The sequence below is a fragment of the Octopus sinensis genome, linkage group LG3 (genome assembly GCF_006345805.1).
Source record: "Octopus sinensis linkage group LG3, ASM634580v1, whole genome shotgun sequence".
Taxonomy (NCBI): domain Eukaryota; kingdom Metazoa; phylum Mollusca; class Cephalopoda; order Octopoda; family Octopodidae; genus Octopus; species Octopus sinensis.
In genome coordinates, this window is record NC_042999.1 from 155007113 (window position 1) to 155024884 (window position 17772).

General features: G+C 40.2%; 1 protein-coding gene across 5 annotated transcripts in view; it reads left to right on the forward strand.

Moving 5' to 3' along the window:
- LOC115209376 (golgin-45) overlaps positions 1 to 17772 on the forward strand; it is a 49994-nt gene that overhangs the window by 3471 nt on the left and 28751 nt on the right. For all 5 annotated transcript variants that reach the window (XM_029777755.2, XM_036501509.1, XM_029777756.2 and 2 more), the window contains exons 2-4: positions 5784 to 6166; positions 11452 to 11715; positions 17502 to 17578. In XM_029777755.2, coding sequence (XP_029633615.1) covers positions 5858 to 6166; positions 11452 to 11715; positions 17502 to 17578 — 650 coding nt within the window. In that variant the 5' untranslated portion in view covers positions 5784 to 5857. The remainder of the gene's footprint in view (positions 1 to 5783; positions 6167 to 11451; positions 11716 to 17501; positions 17579 to 17772) is intronic.

Genomic DNA, 17772 nt, shown 5'->3' on the forward strand with positions numbered 1-17772 from the left:
GAATTAACCAAACAAACAAAATTTATATAAGCAATTTCCTTATATAATAAATGTAGAAACGTGCTTCATATATTTGTAAGATATACAAGAAATATCAACACCTAGACAGATATAAAAGTATAAAAACTTTCTAAAGCCTTTAAAATTACAATTTAGAATATAATTATATATTATTCTCTTTTATTTATTTTTTTTTTTTGACGACCGTATCCTTAAATGAACCATTTAGATGTCATTAATACGGACGACAATACTTTAGTGTTGTTATTATTTCTAGCACTCACATCTACCCTGTGTATATGCCAGTCATGACTAACCTGTCTTTTGAAGAATATCTAAGACTACACTACTGAATGTGTACTTTCTGTATTTAAACTCGGTGTGGTGTGATCTAAGTGAAATTTGTCTGCTATTTCTTGCAGGCCGGTTAACCGCAGAGGATCGCTTGGTGGTTCCAACAACGTGGAATGTAGCTAAATATTTGAAATTATTCACACTCCACCGTCGTTATCTTTGTTTATTTAAGAATGTCAAAGCATTATCCTGCTCCGAATTTAACTGAATAGTTCTGAGAATCGTGATGATATTTATAATATATTTTTGTATCAGTTTATGACCTGAGTGAAAGAAGTATGTAGCGGTGGGGTATTTGTGCTCTTATTCGCACAATTCTGTCATTGTATGCCTACGCGAAATGTGAGTGGGTGAACTGGTAGTGTATTCATCAAAAGGTGCCCTGGTATTTTGTTATTTGTCCTTGTTTCATCTTCGTTGACCTCTTCCCCTCTCTTTCTCTCCCTCTGTGTGTGTGTGTATAAGTGTGGCTGTGCGGTAAGAAGTTTGCTTCCCAACCACATGATTCTGGGTTCAGTCCCCTTGCAACGTACCTTGGGCAAGTGTCTTCTACAATGGCCTCAGACCAACCAAAGCTTGTGAGAGGATTTGGTAAGTGGAAACTAAAAAAAAAAAAAAACAGGGCTGGGTGGTAGTGTCAAGGAGGGCATGACAAAGACAAGGAAATTTCCACAACTGTCAACTTGTACACGCCAAAGTTCAGCTTGCCCGGGGCACCAACAACCCTAGGGTCGGCCCTGCGTATATATATATATATATGTATGTGCATCTTTGTGTCTGTATGACATCCGGTATTGGTGTGTTTAATCCCCATGACTTAATGGTTCAACAAAAGAGACCGATAGAATATGTACCAGGCTTGGAGGAAAATATTGGGGTCAATTCATTGGACTGAAATTCTTCAAAGGTGGTGCCCCAGCATGGCCGCAGTCTAATGACTGAAACAAGTGAAAGGCAAAAGGCATGTGAAAAAAAGCCTCTTAAATGCTAGAGTTTCATACCAAAGCGCTGACATACACATACAAGCTGGCATGCCTGATTACAAAGTCCTGCATGCATGAATAAATGCTAAACAATAACACAACGTCAGGTCGACGATGGGAAGGATGGCTTCCCTTTGCAAATACTGATAGGGCACAGAAAGTGTGTCAATAGCCAGCTGGAGAAGAAGTTCTCCTGGGGCTACAAGCTACAGTAGCATCCACCCTTAGTGGTTAGCCACATATAAGTAGCAAATATACTTCACATTGTTGTGCAGTTACTCTTTATACCTCATTCAGAGATTTATTATTGCTTGTTTACACTTTTTCGAGATCAGTGACTTTTCATCACTGGAAAACAGATATATGTATTTGCATTGGGACCCCTTCGCATCAAAGACCAGTGATTGTCATGTGCTGACGATGGGTAAATATCCAGAAACTCAGGTCCGTGCGTATCACGTCAGGTCAACAAAGGGAAGGATGGCTTCCCTTTGCAAATACTGATGGGGCACAGAAAGTGTTTCAATAGCCAGCTGGAGAAGATGTTATCCTGGGGCTACAAGCTACAGTAACATCCATCCTTAGTGGTTAGCCAATATAAGTGGCAAATATACTTCACAATATACTTAAATGGCAAATATACTTCACAACCATAAAATTTAATCGCTTAAAGTTTTCCATAAAGACTCTCCATTACAAACTAACATACACTCTTAACCGTTTAGACACCAACCCAGCTGAAACTGGCTCTGGCTTTGTGGTACAAATGTCTTGTTTCCATAAGTTTTGAACTAAAATTTTCCACCAAACCTTAGTCATAATTTATGTTCCTAACACTAGCTTAATGATAACTAAGTTATTTTACTAAATTCTTTGTTATATTTAGAATTAATTGAAAGAAACACAGAACATCTTAAAATAAATACAGTAACAAAAGGGTTAATTATCATTCAACAAGTCTCAGCTTACCCTAGAAAATATTAACTAAACAGAGATTATATAAAGCTAAGACTAGCTATTTTGACCCGTGCTTCACTCGGGTTTTGGTGGTGGTGTTATTTTGTGCATGCTGTCTCCTTTTCCCTTTCTTCTTTTGTTCGTCTTCTTTGCCTGGTTCTTTTTATTGCCCTCTTCTTTACCCCACTTACCAAAATCCCCCAAATTTTTACACCCACAATTAAAGATAACCACTTCTAGCCCCTGCAGCAACACGAAAAGCCACCATTATTCAAACAGCGCAGGCTGTCTACCCCATAAAACTCAATTTTTCCCATATTCCTCACCATGGCAACCAAACAGTAGCCCCAAGCAACTTGCAACCCTCCTCACACCAATGCCCACCCCATTTTACCCCCCCCCCCCCTCGTGTAAATTTTGGTGCCAATCCGACCCCATCTACTGCCCCTTAAACCATTCCCATCCCAAAATGAAACAAATAACCAAGAAATCAAACAACTTTTTCGCATTTCAGCTTTATAGATATGATGAACTCAAATGTACCACAGTCCAATGATGCCTTAGCTGGCTGAAACTTCAAAGTCACTGTCAATAATAGTCTTGTTAAAGAAGAAGAAATTTATGCTCTACTCTCAAGTAATCCTTCAGTTTAACGTAAAACTGTTTTTATTCAGGAGTGGCCGTGTGGTAAGTAGCTTGCTTACGAACCACATGGTTCCAGGTTCAGTCCCACTGCGTGGCACCTTGGGCAAGTGTCTTCTACTATAGCCTCGGGCCAACTAAAACCTTGTGAGTGGATTTGGGAGGCGGAAACTGAAATAAGCCCATCGTATATATGTATATATATATATAATATATATATATATATATATATGTGTATATATATGTGTCTGTGTTTGTCCCCCCTGCCATCGCTTGATAACTGTTGTTGGTGTATTTACGTCCCCGTAACTTAGCACTTTGGCAAGAAGAGGCTGATAGAATAAGTACTAGGCTTACAAAGAATAAGTCCTGGGTCAATTTGCTCAACTATGGCCACTGTCAGATGACTGAAACAAGTAATAGAATAAATGGATAACTGATTTATTGCAGTTAAATTTTAACAAAATTTTATATGGATCCCCAAGGGCCATATAAACCCCTGCTCTAACCTTTTGTCACTTAGTATAAAGCTTCTTTTCTCTACTCAGTCAAAGGGGATTTTAGTTTTGCAAGCTACAGGGAGACCTAACTAGTGCTGATACTTTGAAAATAAAAGCACTTGGTACACTTTGCAAAGTAGTGGGCCTTAGGAAGGGCATGAAAACCATGCCAAAGTGGACAATGGAGCATCACATATTCGTCTGTTCTGTGGGGTCTTGTTGAACTGTCCAATCCATGCCAGCATGGAAGACAGATGTTAAAAGATGCTGATGGCATTTTTTTTTCTCTCCTGCTCTTTCTGTAGAATTTGTATCCATAAAATTTCTTCTTTTACATCATGTTGGGCACATTTAATAACCATCTTAATTTTATTGAACATGGCAATTTATCTGGTCCATTGTCACCCCCCCCCCCCCGAGCCACAATTGCTCCTGTTTATTTTAATTCCTGTTATCGAGGCTTAGTGGTGCACAAGGGAGAGTGGTGATATTTTTGTGGAGATTCTAGCATTGATAAAGGGTTAGCTCAACAACATAGTCTAGGAGGCATTTCAGCTAACATACAATCAGCACTGGATTAACCATTAAGCAAAATAAGCACATGCTTAGGGCATCAAGGGTGGGGGCACCACAGAAATGGTGAATGGTTTACAGCACAAAAGAAATCACTTTAAACTTGCTATAATATTATTCAGAATGTTTTATCTCTACCAATTATAGAAGCAGATGTGTTACATAAGATTAACTTTGTGGAATTAATCAAAGACCTTGCAATTAAAAAAAAAAGTAGGAGAAAACTATTCATATATAAAGTAGAAGTATACAAAGATGAACATTATGTTCCATTTTACTGTTAGTTTTGTATTATTTTGAAAAATAAAAATTTATTTTATGGTTTATTATAGTTTATAGTTTGAAGTTCATATTTATGGGAGCACCAAAAACTTCTTGAAGTGTTTAAGGCCTCTGTGGGTCTTCATCTGGCCCTGCATATTACAAACAACTTCAAAAAAACCTCTTTCTTTTAGGGTTAGGCATAATTATACTGCCAGCTGGTCCTGTCCAAGATGCATGTAGAGTGACATAGTCCACAGCCATGCTGCACACACTCGTCTGAAAAATGCTGACATCAACAGAAATGTCAAACAGCTGTTGTTACACGTAGGATACATCTAGCCATTAGTCAAGTCCAGCTTGCCATCATTATCATCATCATTGTTTAACATTTGTTTTCCATGCTGGCACTGGAGAGCCAGATGGCTGCACCAGGCTCCAATCTGATCTGGCAATGTTTCTACAGCTGGATGCCTTTCCTAATGCCAACCACTCCGAGAGTGTAGTGGGTGCTTGTTACATGCCACCAGCACAGGAGCCAGTCAGGCGGGCTTGGCATCGATCATGTTCAGATGGTGCATTTTACATGCCACCAGCACAAGAGCCAGTCAGGTGGTACTAGCATCGGCCACAATCAGTTGGTGCTTTTTACATGCCACCTACATGAGAGCCAGTCAGGCAAAACTGGCATTGACCAGATGGTGCTTTTTACATGGCATCGGAGCCAGTCTGGGAGTACTGGCATCAGCCATGTTTGGTTGGTGCATTTTATGTGTCACTGGCACGAGAGCAAGTCGGGGAGTACTGGCATCAGCCATAATCGGTTGGTGCTTTTTACGTGTCACTAACATGGGAGCCAATCAGGCAGACCTGGCATCGAACACATTTGGATGGTGTTTTTTACATGTCACCGGCATGGGAGCCAGTCAGGTGATACTGGCATCGGTCACAATCAGTTGGTCCTTTTTACGTACCACCAGCACGCGAGCCAGTCAAGCAGGCCTGGCATCAGCCATGATTGGATGGTGCTTTTTACGTGCCACCAGCACAGGAGCCAGTCAGAAGGTACTGGCATCGGCCACGATCAGTTGGTGTTTTTGCCACTGTAATAATAATCTTTTATGCTGTAAGCACTAGGCATGGAATTTTAAGAGAAGGAGCTAATCAATGAAACAGACCCCAGTACACAACTGGTACTTATTTTATCGACACTAAAGGCATGAAAGGCAAAGTTGACTTTGGCAGAATTTGAACCCAGAATGTAAAAACAGACAAAATGCTGCGAAGCATTTTGCCCAGCATGCTAATGATTCTGCCAGCTTGTCACCTTTTTATTGTCAATATTTATGAATTTATCCTTTGACCTTTTCTGTGTTTGAATCTTTTGAAGGTATTGCTATGACAGACAATCTTGACAGCTCAGTAAAAATATTTTAAAGTCATTATGTCTATTTACTTGTTATATTCTCAGTTAATTAATTGTTTTCTTTTCTTTTTTTTTTGTTAATTTCAGCAATAATGAGTTGGTGTGAAGATATCTCTCTATTGTAATATCAATATCGAAATAAGCAGAGAAAAAAGTAAAAAATGAAAGGTGCTAAGGGCCAACGCAAGTTAGTGAAAGCTAACATTGCAGATGGTTCTACCATCATCGTTAAACATCCACAACCAAAACACAGTAACCAAATAAATTCCAAATCTAAAAAGGAGCCAAATAATCTGAGAACCTCCACTGCTTTTAGCAACCCTCAACCAGAACAGGGTATGGATTTGTCTGTGGTGCCAAATAATTCCCATCCGTCCTCATCTTCCAGTAGTTCTATTGTCTATACAAAAGCTAAGAGATACTCAACAGAGCCTCTGTCAGACTCACTAAATTCCAGTGGACAATTACAGGTAAGTCTTCATTTATTAAGCTTGGTAACGAAGGGCTTTTAATTTATCACCTTTATCATCTTTTTAATACACACTTTCTTATGTTTGCCTGGTTCAGATTGAACTTGTTGAAGAGTTTCCACAGCTAGATGCCCTTATCACCAGCCCTCACCTGTTCCAAGTAAGGACACTGCTTGCATGATGGTGACATTCATTCACAACTATCACACAATGTCAGGGCAAAGAGGAATGCAAACATACATACATACATACATACACACACATATATATGTGTGTTATAACACTATTCCACATACACAAAAACAGCAATACTGACAATCCATCATACCTCCATCATCAGCTGCCTCACGGATATCATTATGGTTTTGACACACATATATATATATACATACATATGATGCAATCCATGGATTCCTCTGACCCTGTGAAACCCTCCAGACCATACCAATGTGGAACATTAGTATTAAATGATGACGATGATGATGGTATATATGTAAATATGCATTTGTTTGTTCCCTCACCCCACCCATCTTCACCACCACCATCACTTAACAACTAGTGTTGGCTTCTTTACACAGCCCCTAACTAAGTGGTTTGGCAAAAGAGTAAGTACCAGACTTAAAAACTGAAGAATTGGGGGTCAATTTCTTTGACTAAACCCTCTAAGCCTCTGCCCCTGCATTGTTGTAACCCTGTGTTTGACTGAAATCGATAAAGGTAAAAAATTAAACATTGTGTGTATGTGTATGTATGCAGTTGTGCTTTTGTATTTATTTGAATCTGTATGACTCAATAACATGATCAATGCCAGGCCTGCCTGACCTTGCTCCTGTGCACGTAAAAAGCACCATGCAAATGTGATCAATGCCAGGGCGCCTGACTGGTTCCCATGCCCGTGGCATGTAAAATGCACTATCCGAACGTGATTGATGCCAGGCCCGCCTGACTGGCTCCCATGCCGGTGGTATGTAAAAAGCACCATCCAAATGTGGCAGATGCCAGTGCCTCCTGATTGCCTCCCATACCCTTGGCACATAAAACACACTATCCAAACATGATTGATGCCAAGCCCACCTGACTGGCTCCCGTGCCAGTGGCGCATAAAAAGCACCCTCTGAACATGATCAATGCCAGGCCCACCTGACTGGCTCCTGTGCCAGCGGAATGTAAAACTCACCCACTATACCCTCAGACTGGTTGGCGTTAGGAAGGGCATCCAGCTGTAGGAACATTGCCAGATCAGATTGGAGCCTGGTGCAGCCGCTGGCTCTCCAGACCTCAGTCAAACCGTCCAACCCATGCCAGCATGGAAAGTGGACATTAAACGATGATGATGATGATGTGTGTGTATTTTGTGAATTGGTTGTAAACAAACGCTTCACTAATGGTATCATTTTCTTGCTGTCTCCCACAAAAACATTTCCTCGCTTCTTGACATGTTGCGAACAAAAAACCTCATTTCTCCACATGAGCTTGTCTAAGCTGTTTTGTTGTTTGATTGACTGGGAGATTATTATCTCAATTACACACAAGTAGGGGTTAGCAATAAGAAGGCCATCTATTTATAGAAAACTCAACTCCAGCATATTCACATTAGGTCCATGCACGCTTGGAAAAAGTACACATGATATATATATATATATATTTATAGTTAATCCAAACAAGAAAGCACAAAAAAACACAACAATGTGAGGACGTGGAACAAATATAGTATTATTGGATGCTCAGGAAAGAAGGAGGGTTTAACGTTTCGAGTGGAGCACTTCATCGGAAACATAGAAGGAAAGATCCAGAGAAGGGAAGACAGAGGAAAAAAAATCGCCAACGGTACACACACAGTCACATATATATTGTAGTTGCTAAAGGGATAAATGAATTACAATCACATACAATCCAATGACCCCACTATACTCCATGTGATTCTTAGAAGTGTAGTCTATTCTTAGCTACAATAGTGGCAACATGAATTTCTTCCATATGCTTGTTCTGTTTAAATATTTGAGACAAATTATATTAATGTGTCCTACTTGTTCAAATTTCATTTATTTATTTGTGCAGCTGCATTTAAATTGATGTAATGATTGCATTGTTCAATTAAATGGAGCCACTTGAAATGGTTGTACTGCATTACTACTTGACATTCTGTTGCTTATTTTGATTATGTATATATATATATATATATATATATATATAGCATAATTAAATCTCAGAATGAGATTGAAACAGTAATCGCTCGATAATGTAAAGTATAGAAGCCATCTTATCATGGCTAACCACATAGGGGAGGGGGTGTTACTGTAGCTTTATAGCCCCAAGAGATCGTCGTCTCTAGCTGGCTTTAGACACCATATCAGTGCCCTTGAAGTATGGTGTCTAAAGCCAGCTAGAGACGACGATCTCTTGGGGCTATAAAGCTACAGTAACACCCCCTCCCCTATGTGGTTAGCCATGATAAGATGGCTTCTATACTTTACATTATCGAGCGATTACTGTTTCAATCTCATTCTGAGATTTAATTATGCTATATATCATCATCATCATCATCGTTTAACGTCCGTTTTCCGCGCTAGCACGGGTTGGACGGTTCGACCGGGGTCTGGGGAGCCAGGGGCTGCCCCAGGCTCCAGTCTGGTCTGGCAGTGTTTCTACAGCTGGATGCCCTTCCTAACGCCAACCACTCCGCGAGTATATATATATATATATATATATTATATATATATATATTTAATTGGAGGATATGTTAACCTCGTAAAGGGATGGTTACATCCAGGGAAATACTGGTCCAATACCTAGTATTTGTGGGGAATGAAATTCCCTTAAAACAATAAGTATATATAAAACATAGAGTTTATATCTAGTAAAATGAAGAAAAAAAAATGGAGAGTAGAAAGTTAATAATTGTTTATTATTAACAACAAATTAGTCACCTTTGCTTCTTACAGCTGTTTCAATTAATACTCAATAGTCTAATTACAAATTTGTACATTAAATTTGCATTTATGCAACATGAGCGTAATTTCATCAGTGAAAAAAGAAAGATGACCCTTGGGATGTTATGTGTGAACCTATCAATTCATTTCAGCAAACTCGATTTGACCAGTTTGTTAATAATAAATAATTGTTAACTTCCTTATCTCCATTTTCTTTGCTTCTTTTAACCCTTTTGTTACCAACCTGGCTGAAACCAGCTCTGGCTCTGAGTACAAATGTCTTGTTTACATAAGTTTTGAATTAAAATCTTCCACCGAACCTTAGTCGCAATTTATGTTCTTAACACTAGCTTAATGATAACTGAGTTATTTTACTAAATTCTTTGTGATATTTAAAATAATTGAAAGAAACACAGAGCATCTCAAAATAAATACAGTAACAAAAGGGTTAACTAGACGGACGGACACACACACACACATACTCTCATTCATTTATTCATTACATACATATATACATACATATGGTGGTTGTCTACTTCTTATGCAGAGTCTAACCACCTCCTCTACCTACACCTTAGATCCATCACAGTTTCTGATGTGGCTTTTTAACCCTTTAGTGTTCTAATTAATATGTCAAAAGTAATCTTTATTCATTTACATTTAAAAAAAATTAATCTGGTATTATCTTGTAGCGTCAAGATTTGAAAGATGTAATTGTTGATTTTTAGAATGACATTGCAGGGTAGGTGTGAGATACTGGTTCTGGTCAGTTTGAGCATAAAATGAGTAGAATATTTGGGCCGGATATAGCCGGTTTAAACACTAAAGGGTTAAACCAGGTATTGTATTGATAAGATACATAGATTGCATATTTGATTTGGACCACCAAGAGCTGCAGTTAAGTTCTGATCTTAAATGTCTTTTGAGGCCTCTGTTAGAATCGCAGACCTTAGGGCAATACACAGCATTGAGAGGTGTGCTCATATATATAGGCAGAATAGTTGGTGGAAGTTCATTTACCATGGGTCCACAAATGGGATTTGCGCGCAGCAAAAGAAAGGCATGGTCTGTCACAAACTGTGCACACAAAAAAGTCACTGAGATTCACCTTCTCAATCACAACATTCTTCTTTAAATCTCTCGTGAGTTTTGCATGCGTTATCCTGGCCTTTTCAGTGCTTTATATATTACAGCACAGCTCGTGAAATTAACATGCCTGTGGCTGAGCACTCCACAGACGTGTACCCTTAACATAGTTCTTGGGGAGATTCAGCATGACATAGTGTGACAAGGCTGGCCCTTTGAAATACACGTACAACAGAAACAGGAAGAAAGAGTGAGAAAAAGTTGTGGTGAAAGAGTATGACAGGGTTTGCCACCACCCTCTGCTGGAGCCTCATGGAGTTTTAGGTGTTTTCGCTCAATAAACACTCACAACACCCGGTCTGGGAATCAAAATCACGATCCTATGACCGTGAGTCCACTGCCCTAACCGCTTTATATATATACAAAGCACTTTAACATTCTTTCTTCATTTATGGTTTGAAAATATTTTTTTATTGTTTTATTTTATTTGATTTTTGGTATTAGTTTTAGTTCTATAACATTTCATTTTTCTTGAAATGAAATGCCAGAAAAAAATCGTCTTAAAATTGTTCTGTATTTTTCGTATTTTTGTTTCGTGATTAAATTTGACTAAATTTCAAATTGTAATTAAATTACATTCGAAATTTAATTTAAATTAAATTAAATTTGAAACCAATTCGAAATTTAAATTGAATTTGAAACCAATGATTCTACTCAAAAACTGGGTTGCATTCCTGTGATGTGTGTGGTTTGGAAGTGTCGGCTTAGACCACTAGGACCAGTGAAGTCACTAACTCAAAATTCTATTTGGATCAGATTCCTCAACTGAGTTGGGATGTAATATCGAGGGTGGAGGGTTTGTGCCAGGGGCTGAGAGGCTAAAGTATAAAGGGAAGGGATGTGTCTTGTTGTGGAGGAGATACATGGTAACCCCAGCAGAGAAGGGAGAAAAGCTGGTGGGGATGAGGTACTAGGACATACTCTCATACAACAAGAAGATGGATTAAGAGAGAACAGGGACAAGGGATCGAGGATAGGCATATGGGTAAGTTCACAAGGCTATGAAAGGAGAGTGACAGACGGTAGAGATGCGGAAAGAAGTGAATAGAGTGAGTGGTGAATGTGGGTGGAGGTGTGATGAATCCCAGGGTGGGATGGAGGGGTATGTGGCAATACATTAAAGGTGGGGTGGGGTGGGGGTACAGAGAACAGTATAAGAAAACCGAAGTCTTCATAGTAAAGTTTATTCATTTCTCTTCTATTTTCCAGAGGGTTTTAAAACCTGTGAATGTGGTCGATCCGTTGATGGCAACCAGTGTTGATATGACAGTTAGTACTAATAATTCGGATGGTGGCAACCATTCTAATACCGGTGCTGGAGAAACTTTGAGTGGTTCTGTGATACCATCTTCCATTTCCCACCTTGATTTAATCAATGGACCAAAATGTTGGAGAGATTCTTGTAATGAAGAAAAGAAATATTTCCAACGAGAAATTGATTCATTAAGATCCCAGCTAGATGTTCAAGTACAGGTAAGAAAGAATTTCATTTGCTAATCATCACTTTAATTCTCTGTAATTAAATTAATCAACATCAAAATAAAAATTCAAATGGAAATTGTAGTTAACAGACCCGTGCCGGTGACACGTAAAAAGCATCGTCCGAACGTGGCAGATACTAGCGCCGCCTGACTGGCGTCCGTGTCGGTGAAACGTAAGAGCAACAACCGATCATGGCCGTTTGCCATCCTGCTCCGGCCCCTGTGCCGGTGGCACGTAAAAAACACCCACTACACTCACAGAGTTGTTGGCATTAGGAAAGGCATCCAGCTGTAGAAACACTACCAAATCAGACTAGAGCCTGGTGCAGCCTTCTAGCTTCCCAGATCCCAGTCGAACCGTCCAACCCATGCTAGCATGGAAAGCGGACGTTAAACGATGATGATGATGATATTTGATGTATGTAGGCATAGGTGTGATTGTGTGGTTAAGAAGTTTATTTCCCATGCACATGGTTCTTGGTTCATTCTCACTGCATGGCATCTTTGACAAGTGTCTTCTGTAAATCTTGGCTGACCAAAGCCTTGTGAGTGAATTTGATTGGCAGAAACTGAGTGAGAGAAACCAGTTGTATGTGTGTGTTATCATTATCATCATTTAATGTCTGTTTTCCCTGTTGGCATGAGTTGGATGGTTTGCCAGGAGCTGACCAGACTCCAGTTGTCTGTTTTGCTATGGTTTCTACAGCTGGATGCCCTTCTTAATGCAGACCACTTAACAATGTGTACTGTGTGTGTGTGTGTTATCATCATCTTCATCATCATCGTTTAATGTCTATTTTCCATGCTGGTATGGGTTGGATGGTTTGACAGAAGCTGGGCAGCTGGGAGCTGTCCAGACTCTAGTTGTCTGTTGTAGCATGGTTTCTACAGCTGGATGCCTTTACTAATGCCAACCACTTTACAGAGTGTGCTGGTTGCTTGTATACCTATGTATGTATGTGTTTGTGTGTCTCTCTGTCTTGACACTGTGTGGTTGTTATAAATGAGTCACACAGTGTCATTAATTTCCCATATTCTGTGGAAACCTGTCTGGTCATGGGGAAATATTCCATTCATCGTTTGCTCTCAAGCACATTGGTCAGCAAGTTGATGCCACTGGTTTCTGCATCCAGCCATGCAAGATTGGCTTCTCTCATGTCAGTTATGAATGTTCTGCATCACATAGCTTTCAGTTTTCTTCTGGACACCAATGGTGTCTGTTTGAAATTCATGACTGTTGGCAACAGTAGAAAATCTGCCACAATAAACAGCCTAACCCCAGTGGAAAAGTGGATGTTAAAGCAATGATGATGATGATCCTAGTTAACTTCTTAATTGCAATCGGTATATTAACACAAACTTAACTAGTGCTGGTGATGGTGCCATGTAAAAAGCACCAATTTCACTCTGTAAAGTGGTTGATGTCAGGAAGGGTATCCAACTGTAGAAACCATGTGAAAACAGACTATGGGACCTGGTATAGCCCCTGGCCTTGCCAGCTCCAGGCTTTGCCAGCTCCTGGCTTTGCCAGTTCCTGGCCTCGCCAGCCCTTGGCCTCGCCAGACCTTGGCCCCGCCAGACCTTGGCCTCGCCAGACCTTGGCCTCGCCAGCCCTTGGCCTCACCAGCCCTTGGCCTTACCAGCCCTTGGCCTCACCAGCCCTTGGCTTCACCAGCTCTTGGCCTTGCCAGCTCCTGTCTAACCATCCAACCCACACTAGCATGGAAGTAGACATAAAATTTGGAAACCATGGCTGCCAAAGGCAATATAGCACCATCTTGCTGCTGGTTGACTTTTTGCAGTTGTACTTAATTGATTTAACAGATAATCAGTGGTGTGTATCCATAATTAAATCACTTCCCAATCACATGGTTTTAGGATCAGTCCTCACTCCTACATCTTTGGCAAGTGTCTTTTATTGTAGCTGCTAGCTGACTAAAGACTTGTGTGTGAATTTAGTTGACGGAAACTAAACGAAGCCCATCGGTATATGTCGTCATCCTCATCGTTTTAGCGTCCACTTTTCCATGCTTGCATGGGTCAGACGATTGTTGAGACAGATTTTCTGTAGCTGGTTGCTTTCCCTGTCATCAACTCGCATTGTCCCCAAGCAAAGTAATACTTTCCCATGCTCAGATACGTTTACACAAAAGATTGGAAATGAATGACTCATTTATAACAGTCATGTGATATCAAAACAAGGACACACATGCATATGTGTGTGTGTGCACACGCATATGTTTATGTTAAAATTATACAGTCGCAAACTATAAGTGGTGAAAGTGTTGTCAGTTCATTATCATCATTTAACGTCCGTTACCCATGCTGGCATGGTTTGGATGATTTTAAGAGGACTTTGCCAAGCTCTAGTGTTTGTTTTGGCATGGTTTCTAAAACGGGATACCCTTCATGTGTGCCAACAAGGGCATGCCTAGAAAGTCAGAAAACAGCACAGCTCCCTTGACTTTCGGAAACAGTTTTTCACACTGGAACAAACTGCCTGCATCAGTTGTTAGTTACCGAAATATTGCATCCTTTAAAACCTCCATGCTTCCTGAAATTCGCCAACACTGCACCTGATGTCCCTCCCTCTTCCATACGCATGCACACATGTATATCATGACTCATACACAGGTCACTTTCCTGACTTTTGTACTTAATTCTACGTACTGTACATGCACCTTTGATGAGTTGTAGTGCACATGAAGACTGTACCCAATACTTTCATTATCATTATTTACATTCGACGGATATTTGTCCTCATCTTGTTTGTTGTTAAACACAACATTTCGGCTGATATACCCTCCAGCCTTCTTCAGGTGTCTTGGGGAAATTTCGAACCTGGGTATATCAGCCGAAACGTTGTGTTAACAAACAAGATGAGGACAAATATCCGTCGAATGTAAATAATGTACATAATTCCTCATCTCTTAAATATAGAACTGAATTTCATTATCATTATAAATCCTTTACTCGCTTCGTTCCTGTGACAACAAGTGAGAGATTCCTTTCTTGAAAAACAGTTAAGGCATGGTACCAGAAAGGGCATCTGGTTACAAATAATGTAACTTGTCTAATTTTCCATTTTAGAATGGAATAACTAACGAACAACAACAAAAACGAAGAACCATCCAGTTGGTGAATTGCTAGATTTGTTAGAACTTTGGATAGAATAGCATGAAGTATTTGTTTCAATTCTCTGCACTTTGAGCTCAGATCCTACCGCGGTTAAGTTTTGCCTTTTATCCTTTTGATGTCAGGAAATAGATATTCATCCCGGGTAAGATTGGGGGATGGAGGAAACATTATCTAAACCAGACACGATTGAAATGAAAATTAATTAAAACACGGAGTTGTTTCCCTTCAGATGGCATAAATACGCGAAGATTGATGGTTGCCTTTCTTCCTTTTGGAGTCTTTTTACTACATCGGCGAGCTGGCAGAATCGTAGGCACATCAAACAAAATGCTTAGCGGCATTTCTTCTGGCTCTTTGCGTTTTGATTTCAAATTCTGCTAAAGTCAACTTGGTACTACTTAAGAAGAGTGGTCCCGGTGCGCGCACTCGTGTAGTCGCGCATCCACGCTAGCTAGTCGTGACTAGTCGATCCTTAATTTGTGTTTTTCTATTTTATTTACTTTGTTTAGAAAAATTATTTATTTTGTGTTTTATTTACTTTGCTAGGTAGCCGTAGGATCGACTAGTCACGAATAGCTAGCGCGGATGCGCGATTGCGCCCACTCGGATCACTCTTCTTAAGTCATCTTTGCCTTTCATCCTTTCAGGGTTGATAAAATAAAAGCGCAAGTGAACTACTGAGGCAGATATAATCGATTGTCCCCTCCACACAAAATTGCTGGCCTTGTGCCAAAATTTGACCCAATAGTAATGTGTGTGTGTGTGTGTGTGTAGCGTGGAGATTGCTATGTGAATAAAGAGATTCTGAGGTCACCAGTGTAGCGGTTTGTTGACACCATCACCGTAACGTTGTCTGTTGGTTATTAGTTCGACAAAAGTTGTTCTCACGTCGGGTTGACTCCATGGTTGTTGGCTGGAGACGACGATGTCGGCGATGGTAGTTGTTGACAGGCGAGCGAGCTGGCAGAATCGTTATCACACCAGGCGAGATGCTTTATGGTATTTCGCCTGCCGCTACGTTCTGAGTTCAAATTCCGCCGAGGTCAACTTTGCCTTTCATCCTTTCGGAGTCGATAAATTAAGTACCAGTTACGCACTGGGGTTGATGTAATCGACTTAATCCGGTTGTCTGTCCTTGTTTGTTCCCTCTGTGCTTAGCCCCTTATGGGTAGTAAAGAAATAAGTATTTCGTCTGCCGCTACGTTCTGAGTTCAAATTCCGCCGAGGTCGACTTTGCCTTTCATCCTTTCGGAGTCGATAAATTAAGTACCAGTTACGCACTGGGGTTGATGTAATCGACTTAATCCGGTTGTCTGTCCTTGTTTGTTCCCTCTGTGCTTAGCCCCTTGTGGGTAGTAAAGAAATAGGTAGTTGTTGATAGCAGTTAATAGCAGACAGGCGTCGCTAACAGTGTTTGTGTGTTCAACGTCTGTTAGATAGCGGTGCGGTGATATACAACAGCTCAACTTTAAGATTATGAAGTTTTATTGTAGAGATAGGTTTCATCTGAATCCATTCAGTGGTTGTTGAGATATCTTGTCCACGGACTAACAAACATGACTGAAAACAATACCTGCACCTTGGCTAACGTGGAGGTAATAATCCTTTCTACTAAAGGCACGAGGCCTGAAATTTGGTGGATGGGGACTAGTCAATTACATCGACACCAGTCTTTCACTGATACTTAATTTATTGAAAGGCAGCAAGCTGGCAGAAACGTTAGCACGCCAGGCAGTATTTTGTCTGTCTATTCGTTCTGAGTTCAAATTCCGCCCAGGTTGACTTTGCTTTTCATCCTTTCGAGGTCAATAAATTAAGTACCAGTTACATACTGGAGTCGATCTAATCGACTGGCTTATTCACACACCCCCACTCCTAAAATTTGTGGCCTTGTGCCTAGAGTAGGAAAGGATACTTAATTTATTGACCCCAAAGGAATGAAAGGCATAATCGACCTTGGCGAAATTTAACAATAATAATCTTTTCTATTATAGGCACAGGACCTGAAATCTGGGGAAGGCAAAGTTGACCTCGGCGGAATTTAATAAGAATAAGAATAATGAGCTTATCTTATACAATACTTAAAAGAGGGGAGAGAAAGCAGTCATATAAGTCACGTAGAGAAAAACAGCAATGAAAGCTAGAAGTACATCTACTACACAAAATAAAACACAGGAAATGAAGATTAAAAGTGTCATATATAGCAGAAAGGCGGCGAGCTGGCAGAAACGTTAGCACGCCGGGCAAAATGCTTAGCAGTATTTCGTCTGCTGTTACGTTCTGAGTTCAAATTCTACCAAGGTCGACTTTGCCTTTCGTCCTTTCGGGGTCGATAAATAAAGTACCAGTTACGCACTGGGGTCGACGTAATCGACTTAATCCCTTTGTCTGTCCTTGTTTGTCCCCTCTATGTTTAGCTCTTTGTGGGCAATAAAGAAATAAGAAAGAGTGCATAGTCACGTTAGTTGTAGCATTGAGGGATTTCAATGAAGCATGCAATTTTTGAAGAATGCATTGACATGATAGCTAACAACTGATGTTGTTAGTTTATTCTGTCTTGCATGACCTCTTCTCCAGATATTTTTAATTAAACTTAGAACATTACACGGTTGTATTTCATTTCTATAATTTTATTGTCAGGTGAATAGTGAATTAAAGAAATTGCTGGTTGCCTCCCTTGGTGAAGATTTACAATATCGAGTGGAGAAGCTGCTGAGGTAAGTTTTTTTTTTTTTCATTTTATTTACTCTTAATCATCATCATCATCATCGTTTAGCGTCCGTTTTCCATGCTAGCATGGGTTGGACGGTTCTACTGGGGTCTGTGAAGCCAGAAGGCTTCATCAGGCCCAGTCAAATCTGGCAGTGTTTCTACGGCTGGATGCCCTTCCTAACGCCAACCACTCCGAGAG